This window comes from Adiantum capillus-veneris, chromosome 3, assembly GCF_014529385.1.
Source record: "Adiantum capillus-veneris isolate H3 chromosome 3, ASM1452938v2, whole genome shotgun sequence".
Taxonomy (NCBI): domain Eukaryota; kingdom Viridiplantae; phylum Streptophyta; class Polypodiopsida; order Polypodiales; family Pteridaceae; genus Adiantum; species Adiantum capillus-veneris.
The window spans coordinates 5,211,396-5,227,005 of NC_140933.1; the positions used below are offsets into that span (position 1 = coordinate 5,211,396).

Here is a 15,610-nt window from a genome sequence, read left to right on the forward strand (position 1 = left end):
TCCATACGGATACCATATTGAGAGATAATATGACCTAGGTATTGAATCTCTTGAAGGAAAAATTCGCTTTTCTTTTGGTTGAGGAGAACCTTGTTCTCCCTCAATGCTTGAAAAATCACTTGGAGATGGTGCTTATGTTCCTCCAAAGACTTGGAGTAGATGATGATATCATCAAAGAACACTCCAGTGAATTTACGATAAGGTATAAAATTTTTCTCCATTAGAAGATTGAATGTAGCTGGTGCATTAGTCAAGCCAAAAGGCATGACTAGATATTCATAAAGACCAAACGTTGTGCGAAACGCGGTCTTTAGGATATCTTCATCCACAAACCTTATTTGATGATAGCCAATGTTAAGGTCAATTGTGTGGAAAAACTAAATTGTCATACCTCCCTGTGTGATGCACAATAGAGTCCACCATGTAGAGGCCATTCTCATGTCGTCTGGACACATTTGCAAACCACTTGCACTCGAAGATGAAGGTATGAAAGTTTATAAAATTAACCTTTATTATCCTTTCAATATATTTGTAGTACCTAGCTTCATCACCATTTGTGTCAAAGTTGCCTATGATGAACAATCCATGGTGGTTCTACGCTCGTCAATGTGACACGTACGGAAGTGACGATCCTTTGACCACATACAGTTAAAGGAAATGCACTTCAAAATAGAAAAATATATTAATTTATCAAATACATATTGAAGATAATTTCAAGAAATAGCGCTACAATATGGTTTAGGTATATGAGTACTCTACCTTTGGTACACAGTCTCATGCATACTCCCATTCTTTGCAGGTGATGTTTTCTCCGCGCGTTTTTGCCTCTGTCATTCTCTCATGAATCCACTCTACACTAATGATATCTGGGAAACATGCAAGGTGTCTAGGCACTGGGGGTGCCCTCCTTCCTCCATGTGCTTGTTTCCATGCTTTCTCTCTTGCAAACGCCTTGCCTTTCCCACTATCCACAAGTCCACCCACTTGGTCATAATCTTTACATTGGGAATACAAAAGTTATTGACCACTCGGGATAGATTCATATCCATGTTAAGTAGTTTTCGCTTTCACTTGGCAGGTGTGAAGTCATCCTTGCATCTTCCTTGTCTCACCACATGCGAGGCATTGAAGGATCAACTTATGCCAAATACTCTGATATGTAAACACATGCCTCTTCAAAAATCCACCCTTCGGCCATACATGCCTTTGGTTGAGACCGTAGCCACACAAAATCTCTGAGAGTCTTTAAAAACCTCCCTAAGAAGAACATCCATCGCGCGTGCACTACTCCACATATAGCGATCTCCTCCACCACGTGAACCAAGAGGTGAATTTGACTAAGAAGGATCGATCAAGGAAATGCATCATGAATGGCACACAGAGTTTCTGTTGCAAGTATTTGAGCAGCAGGGATATCATCTATTTCGATTCCGTTGGAGATCACAAATTTGCAAGAAAACACACAAGGATACACTAAGTGCCTGTTGAAATTATTGTGTACATAAAAAAGGTGTAATTGAGTGTGTTGTGGTGTATCTTACTAGCTTTCATAGTTTCAAAATAGCGTCCCTGACTTTCTTGTCCCGACAGAATGAACTACAATGTAAATCAGGGGAAGGGAAAGTGAGTGATAGTCATATACACAAACTATAGATAGAATAGGGAGTATGAAGATTACGTGAAGCATCTTGTGCCAATCGTGGGACTTCAACCCATACAATTGAACGCTTCCACCTTTCTTCGCTTTTGTAAAAGCTCCCTTTAGCGACCTCATGTATCCTGTTGGTGTGCGAATAGAGGCAATGGTACCCTTCACCTTGTCTAGCATCCATGGTGCTTTAGGAAGCACAATCTTTCCATTTGGGGCACGACGTGGAGTAGCAGAGGTGGGGAGACGTTTTAAAAGTCTCAAATCCTCCCTCACACCCAAAGAGTCCTTCTTGCCAATAATGTGGTCCCATGGTGTTTGGGCTACATTCTTGATTATGTGCATGGAATCCAAGAGGTGTTGTATTTTTAAGTCCTTCCAATATGGAAGCCTTAAAAATATGGAATACCTTGACATACCTTTTGGTGGAGGACATGGAGGATTGTTGTTGTGGTGTTCTTCCCAAATGGTTGCCCAATATTTCATCATGAGCTTTAGAGGGGTCTTCCCATTTGTTGGAGCCTTGTGCTTGTTATGCCCTTGCGGTAAGAAACAATGGTTGTTTGGATAGATTACTTTGTGCAAGGAATCGGGCCTCTTCGTCACCAACGATGGACCGCAAGTAGGACATGCATTATGCCCCGATATGTACAACCCTACATACATATCATATGGTTAGAGAGATGAGTAAACTAAAGTGAACTAAAGGGAGAGAGGGAAAGAGGGAGAGAGAGATAGATGAAAGGGGGTTACCAGAAATCTCTCTAAGCCCAGGATAGTCATGCATAGTCCACATAAGGATTCCCTTCACAATGGCCTCTCTCCCCTCCTTTGCAAGTGAGACATCAACAACAAGAAAACCTCTCCATAACTCCTCCAACTCCTCAATGAGGGGCTTGAGGTAGACATCAATATTTGACACTTTGTACTTCCCTGGCACAAGCAAGGAAATAAGTATATTGCCTTTCTTGGTTTTCTCCCATGGTGGAATATTGTAGTTGACGATCACCACAGGCCAAGTACTCCATGAAGTAGACTTAGTGTCGAAGGGATTGACACCATCACTTGCTAACCCAAGTCTCAAGTGTCGAGGCTCCAACCCAAACTCTAGCCATTAAGTTTCGATGTGCCTCCATGCAGGTGAATCGGCAGGGACACACATCATTCCATCATTTGAGCGATGGTTGGCATGCCACGCGAAAAGCTCCATGGTAGACATGCTTTTAAACATGTGTTGAATGTGAGGAACTAATGGAAAATGTCTCAATAGCTTGCGGTGTAGGTGCACCCCGCTCACTCATGTCTTGTATTGTGCCTCTCCACACACTGGACATGAGGTAGCATGTGCATACTCATTGCGGTATAGCGTGCAATCATTAACACACTCATACTCCATTCCAAGTGCAGTGACATACAATCTAGCTCGTCGACGATCTGGAGGCATGTGGTGATCTTTTGGCAACATTTTGCCCATCAAACTACAACAAACATGCATATTGTTATAATTGCTAGAAGACATCACCATAAAGCGAGTGGAGAGTATATAAAATCCACATTCCCTACTTACAAAAGTAGTACATCGACACTTGCATTACTGCAACAGAATTTTTCTTGCAAGTTGAGGACTTCCAACAATGCTCAGAGCACCGAGTACTGTGCACCGTCGTAAAGAGGTATTCGGGCACTCGTCATCAATCTATTCTCCATTTTGGCAGCCCATTTAGTGCAGGGCTAACAATCCTCCTAGCACACGTCACGCTCATGAGCTAGTAACTCATCACACATGTCAAACATGTGTGCATCCTCTACCTGAAAGTGCAACGGAGACACCATACGAGTTGCCAAAGTACCGCACACGAGAGGATCACCATGCGGTGCACCCAAATGGCCCAGTAGATCTTGTTTGTGTTGTTCGGCCTTGGGTGCCAATTGACCACCACCGAACACAGACTAATGGGGCATCTCCTCAAGTGATGGGTGAGTCACGCTTTCATCTCTCCAAGCACTTTTTTGAGGATGCCAAAGCTCTTCGTTCTCCACGTTCTCCAAGGCAATGCGCTTCAAGCGAGGGATTGCCCTTTTTCACTTGGCGCAAGGACAAGGGAGTTTTTCCTTGAGCCAACGATCACGCTCAAGACCTCTAGGGGGACCACGATCATCCCAGTCGATGTCCTGCACACGCGAAATGTTGTTTATTTAGTCATGTGTCCTAAAAAATAAATAATTAGACAAGCCCTAAACAGAATTAAAAAAATTACATAAAGTTAACATCAAAGGGAATAAATGACAATGAGTGCTAAAATTAATTTTAACTAAAAGAGAACTTAAAAAATGCAATTAATAAACATTTAAAAGTACTACAAAATAAAGTATCCACAAAAAATTAAAAATCTTCATCAAAAGACTCAAAAAGCTAAAAAATGAAATAATGTATAGCTAAAGGTAGAGAGGGTGGTTTGTACCCCCCCCCCCCGCAACCTCGGACTCGCATGTATCCGTTTGAAATGACCGGCCGCGGTAATAGATGCGGTAATGGGAACGGTGATGGACGTGGTAATATCCGCGGTAATGCCTGGCGCCTAAAATAGGACAATATCTTTCCAGACCCTGTGAGACACCCATAGTAGTATTTCACAATGGAATGTCCCAAGAGGGAAGTACAACAACATCCGCCCTCAAGACGCTCTCACGCTTCCTAGGTGGACCAATGCTACCACAGAATGCAGACAAAGTTATCCTCGTCATAAAGTTTTTGCTACATAATGTTTTGGATACTGACCAGGGTACACTAGTGGATACTGACATGAGTGGACTGATATATCCTTCCACGCTTGGTTAGCTTCTTATCTTTGACGCCTGTTGGATTTGATAAAAAACGACGTGCCTTAACCCTACCAATAGATAGTTTGCAAGGTACATCTTTATCATTGGTTGACCTCTTCTCGTCCGGCTGGATTTTCACATTGCCCCCATAGAAACCCATCTCTAACAAACCTAGTTCAAGTGCCGATACCGCAACCTTCTGTTCTTTTGAGTTCTTGATTTTCCAAGCAAACCCAATGTACAGATATAGCAACTTCTCCACAATTCTGCAAAGAGAATGCATTGAACAAATGTAGACATTGGCAAGTGGAATATTTAGAACTGGGTAGAAATTAGGATCCTCATTGTGGCGAGTTATAGGTGCCTTTCTCCACCATTTTGGGTCCATCGTCTTTGCAGGCACTACAAGAGGCTATTCATATTAGCGACGCTCACACAGCGACGCTCAAAAAAAAAATTCCCGGCGTCGCTATGAGCGTCGCAACTTTCTTTGTAAATTTGCGACGCTCATAGCGACGCTTATAGCGACGCTCATAGCGACGCCGACTGGGCTAAAAAAATAACCGAGCGCGCCCAAAAACTCAGATCTCAGATCTGAGTTTTTCGGCGCCCTCAAGCAAGGAGCAGGTAACGCTCTCCCTCTCCCTCTCTCTCTCTCTCTCTCTCTCTCTCTCTTTTTCTTCTCCACACACACACACACACATGAGGAGAGGAAGGAGAGCCAGGTATGCTCCTTCCCTCTCCTCATTCTCATGTTCCCTTCCCCTCTTTCTCTCTCCCTCTCTCTCTCTCTCTCACACACACATAGTGTTTTTGAGAGAGAGAGAGAGAGAGAGAGAGAGAGAGAGAGAGAAAGAGAGAGTACAAACAAAAACAAAAACGCACACACACATACATAAACAAAGAATGCACACACACATTGAGAGAGGAAAAGAGAGAGAGAGCATGCATAAACAAAAAACGCACGCATTGAGAGAGGAAAAGAGAGAGAGAACATGCATAAACAAAAAATGCACACATTGAGAGAGGAAAAGAGAGAGAAAACATGCATACGATCCAAAAAAAACGCACACACATTGAGAGAGAAAGAGAGAGAAACTAATTTAACGTCGTAGGAAACTAATTAAAATTAAAAGACCTAAAGATCTAGTCGACGAGGAGTTGAACTCAAGACCTATTATTCAAGAGGGAAATGGCTTAATCAATCTATCATACTTGGCATGGGTGATAGAAAGGTTATACCATTTATCTCTTTTTATTGGCACACACATCCACACACGCGCACACACACAAGAAGAAGAGAGTTATAACGTCGTAGGAAACTATCTTAAAAGACGTTAAAGATTAGGTTATATGTAGACTTACATTAAATTAGATTTAGGTTTATTTTTAACTAGATTTACGTTTATTTACGCTAGATTTAGATTTACGTTATATTAGATTAGATTTAGGTCTCCATAGACTGCGATGCCTGCATGAAGCGGGTGAAGAAAGCCCTCAATGGAATATAGGGTATTGCTGCCTTCACTCATGGTGGGCTCCGTCGATCCAAAAGTACTGGTGAAATGTCTTCAGAAGATAGGGAAGAAGGTGGATCTTCAGGGCGGCAAGAGTCACTACATCCCCGACACAATGACCATCTAGACAACCTCTAGTCATTCAACAACAACTTCAAAGTTAGTAACAAGAGCAAGAACGGTCTAAAGGGCCAATTGCTGTCGTCAGATGTGGATGGAGATGAGGCAGCGTCACCGCCGGAAGTTAACTCTCACATCTTTAGTGATGAGAATGCCAACTCTTGCCGAGTTATGTGAAAAATTATGTGTTAAATCAGTTTTAAGGTTCTTATAATCCCTGTTAGTTTAGTTCTTTGTTTTTAATATAACATAATTTACGTTAGATTTAGATTTATGTTATATTAGATTAGACTTAGGTTTATTTAGGTTTACCCACACACACACACACACACACACACACACACACACACACACACACAAGAAGAAGAGAGTTTTAACGTCGTAGGAAACTATCCCAAAAGACGTTAAAGATTAGGTTAGATGTAGACTTACGTTAAATTAGATTTAGGTTTATTTTTAGTTAGATTTACGTTTATTTAGATTTACGCTTATTTACGTTAGATCGAGTCCACGCAAGAATTACTTACGGTTTAGGGTTTAGAGTTAGACGAACAGTGAAAAGATCTACTGTGAAAAGATGTTAAGATGCTGTGAAGTGCTACAGCTAGAGAAGAGGCAAAGGGGTTTTGTCCACTACATGCAGTATCATGTAGACGTGGGTGTGTAGATTTCTTGTACCCACAAATATAGGTATTGACCAATAAAGACGAGATTATAACCCGGTGGTTCTGATCTCCGTGCACCTCTAGACCGAGGTGTGCGGGGATTGGACATGACTAGAGAATGTGAGGTAAAGAGAGTGAGAGAGAGAGAGAGAGAGAGAGACAGAGAGAGAGAGAGAGAGATAAGACGAAGAATGCCAATAGAATATTGAATTTGTTGTCCACGTTATAAGTTTTTTATCCTCATTATGAGTAGTGACGAGGATGTGGGACCATCCAACCGAAACACCTATCTCTCAACGAGGGTCTTATGTCCTTGTAATCAATGCAAGCATGCTGTGCGACGGACAAGACGTGTTTCTTTGCAGCACGTTCGCGAATTTGGCGAGTTCGATCCATCTATTATAGATCGAGTTGTTGCCAATTATAACTCGTCGGACTCTGACGCTGGCCAACAAGCAGCAATCTTGCAACCCAATAGACGTGTTCGCAGGCGCTTTGGTCAAGCAGCATATGTGAGGCCACAAGATGTAGCCTTTGACAGCTCGGGGGATGATCATGCAGAGCACATTCCCAACGAGGCAATGTTTGAGCCCGAGATTGATGAAATGATCGAGACGATCATGGATTCAGAAAGTCTTATCTATGATGATATGAAAAGTGAAGCCGATACACCATTGTACAATGGAGCACGTATGTCTAGATTGAAAGCACTCCTGGTTCTTCTCAACATGCAGACAAAGTTTGGATGGAGTGACACTAGCGTCACAGCGCTTTTCAGGTGATCTATTACAATTAGTTTACTTTAATAAAACTCTAAATGTATAATGATCTGATAGATTTTTACACGACTTTATCATATTTTTATGTTGTGTAGATTGCTGAAAGAGCACATACTACCAGCTGACAATGTGATGCCAGATTCCCGAGATGAAGCAAGAAAGATTTTGCGAAACTTGGGGATGGATTACACTTCTATCCACGCTTGTCCTAATGACTGCATTCTTTTCAGAGGGGAATACATAGACATGGAGAAGTGTCCGAAATGTGATTCCGAAAGATATCGAGTAGATCTCCACGGGACAAAAATTCCACAAAAGGTTTTGCGACATTTCCCTCTGCTTCCTCGCATCAAGCATTTCTTCGAATGTAAGTCCATGGCTGCCCTAGCATCATGGCATGAGGAGAATAAATCTTCGGATGGTGTGCTACGAATTCCTGCAGATTGCGTAGCCTGGAAACATATAGATGGAACATGGTCGGATTTTGCTAGGGAAGCTCGAAATTTGCGCTTAGGCCTGGCTATGGATGGCGTAAATCCATTTGGTCAAAGATCAACATCTTACAGTGTATGGCCCGTTGTCATCGTCAACTACAACACTCCCCCGTGGTTGACTACGAAGAAGGGACACCTATGGCTAAGCTTGATTGTGCCAGGGCGATATAAAGTGGGGAATATGGATGTGTATCTTCGTCCACTATTGGAAGAGCTACAACAATTGTGGATTGGCATAGAGGTGGTGGATATGAGCCGACACACAGGACGACAGAATGCTTTGATCAGAGGCATTCTAATGTGGACCATGCATGACTATCCTAGGCTAACAGAATGCTCAGGTGATCTATTGACACTCCTCACTCAGACACTGTAAATCTTGTTTTTTCCCATAGTTGATCTATTATCATGTGTATACATGCAGGGCTTCAAACAAGCGGATACAGAGCATGTGTCACATGTGGACCTAGACTGAATGCACGAGGGCACCCTCACTGAAGAAGCAAATCTACGAAGGTCATCAAACGTATCTTCCAGAGAATCATGTGTTACGCGACGGCTTTTTGGGAAGAGAGCCACCAAGGATGTCTGCACAAGCATGGTTAGAGCAGAAGGAGATGTGCGATGACGGATTGCCTCCAGGGATGAAGAGACTATCTCCATGGTACGAGTTACCATACTGGCCCTGACTCATGATCAATCACTTGCTCGATCCAATGCACATATTCAAAAATGTGGGTAATCTACTATGGGACCATCTGACCGGCAAGAAAGATACTTTGGGAGCCAGAGTTGACCTTAGAAATGTGGATCGTATGGAGCAATATTGGCCGCAAACAGCGTCTGATGGATCGATAAAACTCCCTAAAGCACCATGGATTTTCACAGGAGCCCAAGAACGCAAAGTAAAAGAGACCATTCGATCTTTGTGGACCCCCACTGGCGTAATGCACTCGCTCCGAACGTGTTTTACTAAAGAAGAAAAGCTTACTGGTTTGAAGTCACACGATTGGCATAAAATGTGTCAGGTACGTTCATAGTGGACTTTAATATCATTGCATAAAATGTGGACTTTAATATCATTGCTGCACATACTTTACAGTTTATTTTACCAGTTGCCATTGAGGGATGTTTGTCTCTCGACATCCGTAACACAATCTACAAACTTGCAAAGCTGGTGCAATGGATCTCACAAAAGGAGATCAACGTAGACTCCATACCATTCGCCAAACTAAATGCTGCGGAGCTTGTGTGCATGTTTGAGAAACATTTTCCTACTACAATGCTAACCATTCAGGTGCATCTTCTTGTTTACATAGTTGATGAGGTGGAAATAACTGGCACAGTTCATTCCAGATGGATGTTCTTCTTAGAACGTTTCATGAAAACGCTTAAGGGATATGTGCGTCAAAAGGCACGTCCGGAGGGTAGCATGGCAGAAGGTTGGTTGGTATCAGAGTCCCTAGTGTACATTGGAGAGTGGCTAGACAGATTTGATAAAGCCCGGGACACGCTATGGCAAACCATAGATGATGAGCGCATATCTGGGATTGTCATGTGCAATCTCGGTGTTGAGAAGAAGATGACGGAAGATCTAGAGGCTAAAATCAACCAATTTTGCATGCTTCACAATCCAGTGATGCAAAAGAGGATTTCACAATATGAGGATGCAAAGCAAGAGCGACAAAGGGCACGAATCGAGTGGAGACGGGGAAGACGACCACCGGTGCACTATCCAGCGGTTCTGGAGAGCCTACCAACCTTCATGAGCTTAAGATGGTTGCACAACCAATTGAAAAGCGCACAACAATGCGGTGACGAAGTGACTGAGGAAGAGTGGGAGTACTCTCGGGGTTGCGCGACCAAGGTAAGTTTGCAATGTACGACTAGCAAGTGACTTTATTTATAAACGTTTGAACGGCCACTCATAATCTTTGTTCGTTGTAGTATAAGTCATACACAACAGCATGGTGTAAAGGTCGACATTTTAGGGTGGAACGAATCGACAAAAAGCGTTTTACTCAAGATTGTGGAATCATGGCAAAATTTGAACAGTCTAGTCGACGACGTTCCTCTGATGCAGATCCTGTGGTGGCGGAACTCACTTACTTCGACACGCTGCAAGAGATTTTGAGGATCGATTACAGAGGATGTTTTGTCGACTTGTTCGACGTGCAATGGTTCAAGATAATCATGGAGGTTCGCAACGCGAGTACGCAGGTAGGAAGGGCTTAAACGCCCTGATGGACATTCTCAGTTCTCGCGGCGGCATGGTTAGTATTAGGGTTTACTCTTTTTTATTTTTTGTATTGTTTTATAAATGTCGTTATATGTTTATACTTACTGAAAGCTGTCTTATTGTCTTTTTTTGCAGAATCCGACAGATACGCCGCTTGGACGCGATGAGACGTCTGACTAGACGACGTCAGTTTAGCCGTAGCTAGATAGCCTTAGTTTAGGATTTCTCATAGCTTATGTATCATGAGACGGATTTTATACGTCTTTTTGAACCATGTATATTATTACATTTGTCATCGCAGTTCCTTTTGCCAATCAATTCTTTATGCCTATGATGTTGTACAATTGTCATTATTACATTTGCCAATCAATTCATTTTGCCTATGATGTGTACAATTGTCAATTTTGCAAACAATGCGTCTTGTGGGTGACTATTTTGGGATTATTATCGACCCTTGCACTTTTTTAAAAAAGTGAATCAAGTACAATATGGTTGATGGGTGGCAGGGCATTCAATGCCCTGCCACCAAAAAGAATTCTCTCGGGCGTCGCTATAACCGTCGCTATTTATGACTCTGTAGCATCGCTATGAGCGTCGCTATAGTCTTCAGTGTGAACGTCGCTATGAGCGTCGCTATATAGCGACGCTTATAGCGACGCTCATAGCGACGGTTTTAGCGACGCCGGGGGTTATAAAAACCCAATGTATTTCCGTCGCTAACAGCGTCACAAGAGCACACAACCTCTTGTAGTGAGGCTCCATACAATACAAGCATGGAGCCTTTACCATAGCATACATTCCACAATTATATATACACTTCAGTGCTTTAAGCTCACCTGCAAGTCTATGCCATTGGACCTAAAAGTCTCCCCTTTCATTGACAACCAACACCTTTCCTTGATTCATTTGTTTTTCAATGGTATCAGGGATAGGGGTTTGATGGAACACCTAATATAAAATATCATGGTCTTCTTTCTTTACCTTCAATATTAAATCCACATGAGATGTTAAAGTACATCTGAATTTAATCTCAAGAGGGCTCACCAAAGCTGAAGAGAAACTGGAAATGGAATACCTGAAAAGCACCAAGCCACCATATGTTTGTTTCTGATTGAACAGTAAAGTATGAAGGATCATTATTGGGGCATTTTGAAAGAGCCCTATTCATCAATGTTATTGTGACTTATTCTAGCTTCTTCTCTTTGAGGATCTCACACTCATCTAGCTTCAAAACAAAATGCAAAACGCCACCTGTCTCTTCAAATGTTACATTGTAGAACTCAACCATTCTAGTGTGCGACAAAGTGAGGTCCACGTAGGTTACAATTGATCCTTGAGATCTATAAATACCATCAATATGAAAGGGACATCCAATGCAATCTCACTACAAGAGGCTCTTCACATTAGCGACGCTCACACAGCGACGCTCAAAAAAAAAAATTCCCGGCGTCGCTATGAGCGTCGCTATAAGCGTCGCTATGAGCGTCGCAAATTTACAAAGAAATTTGCGACGCTCATAGCGACGCTTATAGCGACGCTTATAGCGACGCTCATAGCGACGCCAGCTGGGGAAAAAAAATAACCGAGCGCGCCCAAAAACTCAGATCTCAGATCTGAGTTTTTCGGCGCCCTCAAGCAAAGAGCAGGTAACGCTCTCCCTCACTCTCTCTCTCTCTCTCTCTTTTTCTTTTACACACACACACACACACACACACACACACACACACACACACGAGGAGAGGAAGGAGAGCCATGTATGCTCCTTCCCTCTCCTCATTCTCATGTTCCCTTCCCCTCTTTCTCTCTCCCTCGCTCTCTCTCTCACACACACACATACACACACACACATAGTGTTTTTTAGAGAGAGAGAGCGAGAGAGAGTGCAAAAACGCACACACATACATAAACAAAGAATGCACACACACATTGAGAGAGAAAAAGAGAGAGAGAGCATGCATAAACAAAAAACGCACGCATTGAGAGAGGAAAAGAGAGAGAGAACATGCATAAACAAAAAACGCACACATTGAGAGAGGAAAAGAGAAAGAAAACATGCATACGATCCAAAAAAACGCACACACATTGAAAGAAAAAGAAAGAGAAACTAAGGGAGCGTCGTAGGAAACTAATTAAAATTAAAAGACCTAAAGATCTAGCCGACGAAGAGTTGAACTGAAGACCTATTATTCAAGAGAGAAATGGCATAATCAATCTATCATACTTGGCATGGGTGATAGAAAGGTTATACCATTTATCTCTTTTTATTGGCACACACATCCACACACGCGCACACACACAGGAAGAAGAGAGTTATAACGTCGTAGGAAACTATCTTAAAAGACGTTAAAGATTAGGTTATATGTAGACTTACATTAAATTAGATTTAGGTTTATTTTTAACTAGATTTACGTTTATTTAAGCTAGATTTAGATTTACGTTATATTAGATTAGATGCGGATCTCCATAGACTGCGATGCCTGCATGAAGCGGGTGAAGAAAGCCCTCAATGGAATATAGGGTATTGCTGCCTTCACTCATGGTGGGCTCCGTCGATCCAAAAGTACTGGTGAAATGTCTTCAGAAGATAGGGAAGAAGGTGGATCTTCAGGGCGGCAAGAGTCACTACATCCCCGACACAATGACCATCTAGACAACCTCTAGTCATTAGACTTACGTTAAATTAGATTTAGCTTTATTTTTAGTTAGATTTACGTTTATTTAGATTTACGCTTATTTACGTTAGATCGAGTCCACGCAAGAATTACTTACGGTTTAGGGTTTAGAGTTAGACGAACAGTGAAAAGATCTACTGTGAAAAGATGTTAAGATGAAGTGAAGTGCTACAGCTAGAGAAGAGGCAAAGGGATTTTGTCCACTACATGCAGTATCATGTAGACGTGGGTGTCTAGATTTCTTGTACCCACAAATATAGGTATTGACCAATAAAGACGAGATTATAACCCGGTGGTTCTGATCTCCGTGCACCTCTAGACCGAGGTGTGCGGGGATTGGACATGACTAGAGAATGTGAGGTAAAGAGAGAGAGAGAGAGAGAGAGAGAGAGAGAGAGAGAGAGAGAGATAAGACGAAGAATGCCAATAGAATATTAAATTTGTTGTCCAGGTTATAAGTTTTTTATCCTCATTATGAGTAGCGACGAGGATGTGGGACCGTCCAACCGAAACACCTATCTCTCAACGAGGGTCTTATGTCCTTGTAATCAATGCAAGCATGCTGTGCGACGGACAAGACGTGTTTCTTTGCAGCACGTTCGCAAATTTGGCGAGTTCGATCCATCTATTATAGATCGAGTTGTTGCCAATTATAGCTCGTCGGACTCTGACGCTGGCCAACAAGCAGCAATCTTGCAACCCAATAGACGTATTCGCAGGCGCTTTGGTCAAGCAGCATATGTGAGGCCACAAGATGTAGCCTCTGACAGCTCGGGGGATGATCATGCAGAGCACATTCCCAACGAGGCAATGTTTGAGCCCGAGATTGATGAAATGATCGAGACGATCATGGATTCAGAAAGGCTTATCTATGATGATATGAAAAGTGAAGCCGATACATCATTGTATAATGGAGCACGTATGTCTAGATTGAAAGCACTCCTGGTTCTTCTCAACATGCAGGCAAAGTTTGGATGGAGTGACACTAGCGTCACAGCGCTTTTCAGGTGATCTATTACAATTAGTTTACTTTAATAGAACTCTAAATGTATAATGATCTGATAGATTTTTACACGACTGTATCATATTTTTATGTTGTGTAGATTGCTGAAAGAGCACATTCTACCAGCTGACAATGTGATGCCAGATTCCCGAGATGAAGCAAGAAAGATTTTGCGAAACTTGGGGATGGATTACAATTCTATCCACGCTTGTCCTAATGACTGCATTCTTTTCAAAGGGGAATACACAGACATGGAGAAGTGTCCGAAATGTGATTCCGAAAGATATCGAGTAGATCTCCACGGGACAAAAATTCCACAAAAGGTTTTGCGACATTTTCCTTTGCTTCCTCGCATCAAGAATTTCTTCGAATGTAAGTCCATGGCCGCCCTAGCATCATGGCATGAGGAGAATAAATCTTCGGATGGTGTGCTACGAATTCCTGCAGATTGCGCAGCCTGGAAACATATAGATGGAACATGGTCGGATTTTGCCAGGGAAGCTCGAAATTTGCGCTTAGGCCTGGCTATGGATGGCGTAAATCCATTTGGTCAAAGATCAACATCTTACAGTGTATGGCCCGTTGTCATCGTCAACTACAACATTCCCCCGTGGTTGACTACGAAGAAGGGGCACCTATGGCTAAGCTTGATTGTGCCAGGGCGATATAAAGTGGGGAATATGGATGTGTATCTTCGTCCACTATTGGAAGAGCTACAACAATTGTGGATTGGCATAGAGGTGGTGGATATGAGCCGACACACAGGACGACGGAATGCTTTGATCAGAGGTATTCTAATGTGGACCATGCATGACTATCCCGGGCTAACAGAATGCTCAGGTGATCTATTGACACTCCTCTCTCAGACACTGTAAATCTTGTTTTTTCCCATAGTTGATCTATTATCATGTGTATACATGCAGGGCTTCAAACAAGCGGATACAGAGCATGTGTCACATGTGGACCTAGACTGAATGCACGTAGGGCACCCTCACTGAAGAAGCAAATCTACGAAGGTCATCAAGCGTATCTTCCGGAGAATCATGTGTTACGCGACGGCTTTTTGGGAAGAGAGCCACCAAGGATGTCTGCACAAGCATGGTTAGAGCAGAAGGAGATGTGCGATGACGGATTGCCTCCAGGGATGAAGAGACTATCTCTATGGTACGAGTTACCATACTGGCCCCGACTCGTGATCAATCACTTGCTCGATCCAATGCACATATTCAAGAATGTGGGTAATCTACTATTGGACCATTTGACCGGCAAGAAAGATACTTTGGGAGCCAGAGTTGACCTTAGAAATGTGGATCGTATGGAGCAATATTGGCCGCAAACAGCGTCTGATGGATCGATAAAACTTCCTAAAGCACCATGGATTTTCACAGGAGCCCAAGAACGCAAAGTAAAAGAGGCCATTCGATCTTTGCGGACCCCCACTGGCATAATGCACTCGCTCCGAACGTGTTTTACTAAAGAAGGAAAGCTTACCGGTTTGAAGTCACACGATTGGCATAAAATGTGTCAGGTACGTTCATAGTGGACTTTAATATCATTGCATAAAATGTGGACTTTAATATCATTGCTGCACATACTTTACAGTTTATTTTACCGGTTGCCATTGAGGGATGTTTGTCTCTCGACATCCGT

At 42.6% G+C, this 15,610-nt stretch overlaps 1 protein-coding gene across 1 annotated transcript in view; it reads right to left on the bottom strand.

Moving 5' to 3' along the window:
* Nucleotides 1–1,420: 1,420 nt before the first annotated feature.
* The window catches only part of LOC147460446 (uncharacterized), a 68,481-nt gene continuing 54,291 nt past the window's right edge, over nucleotides 1,421–15,610 (bottom strand). Inside the window, exon 2 of the mRNA XM_086507693.1 lies at nucleotides 1,421–3,820. Within this exon, the coding sequence (XP_086363819.1) occupies nucleotides 1,556–2,314 (759 nt within the window). The 5' untranslated portion in view covers nucleotides 2,315–3,820 and the 3' untranslated portion in view covers nucleotides 1,421–1,555. The remainder of the gene's footprint in view (nucleotides 3,821–15,610) is intronic.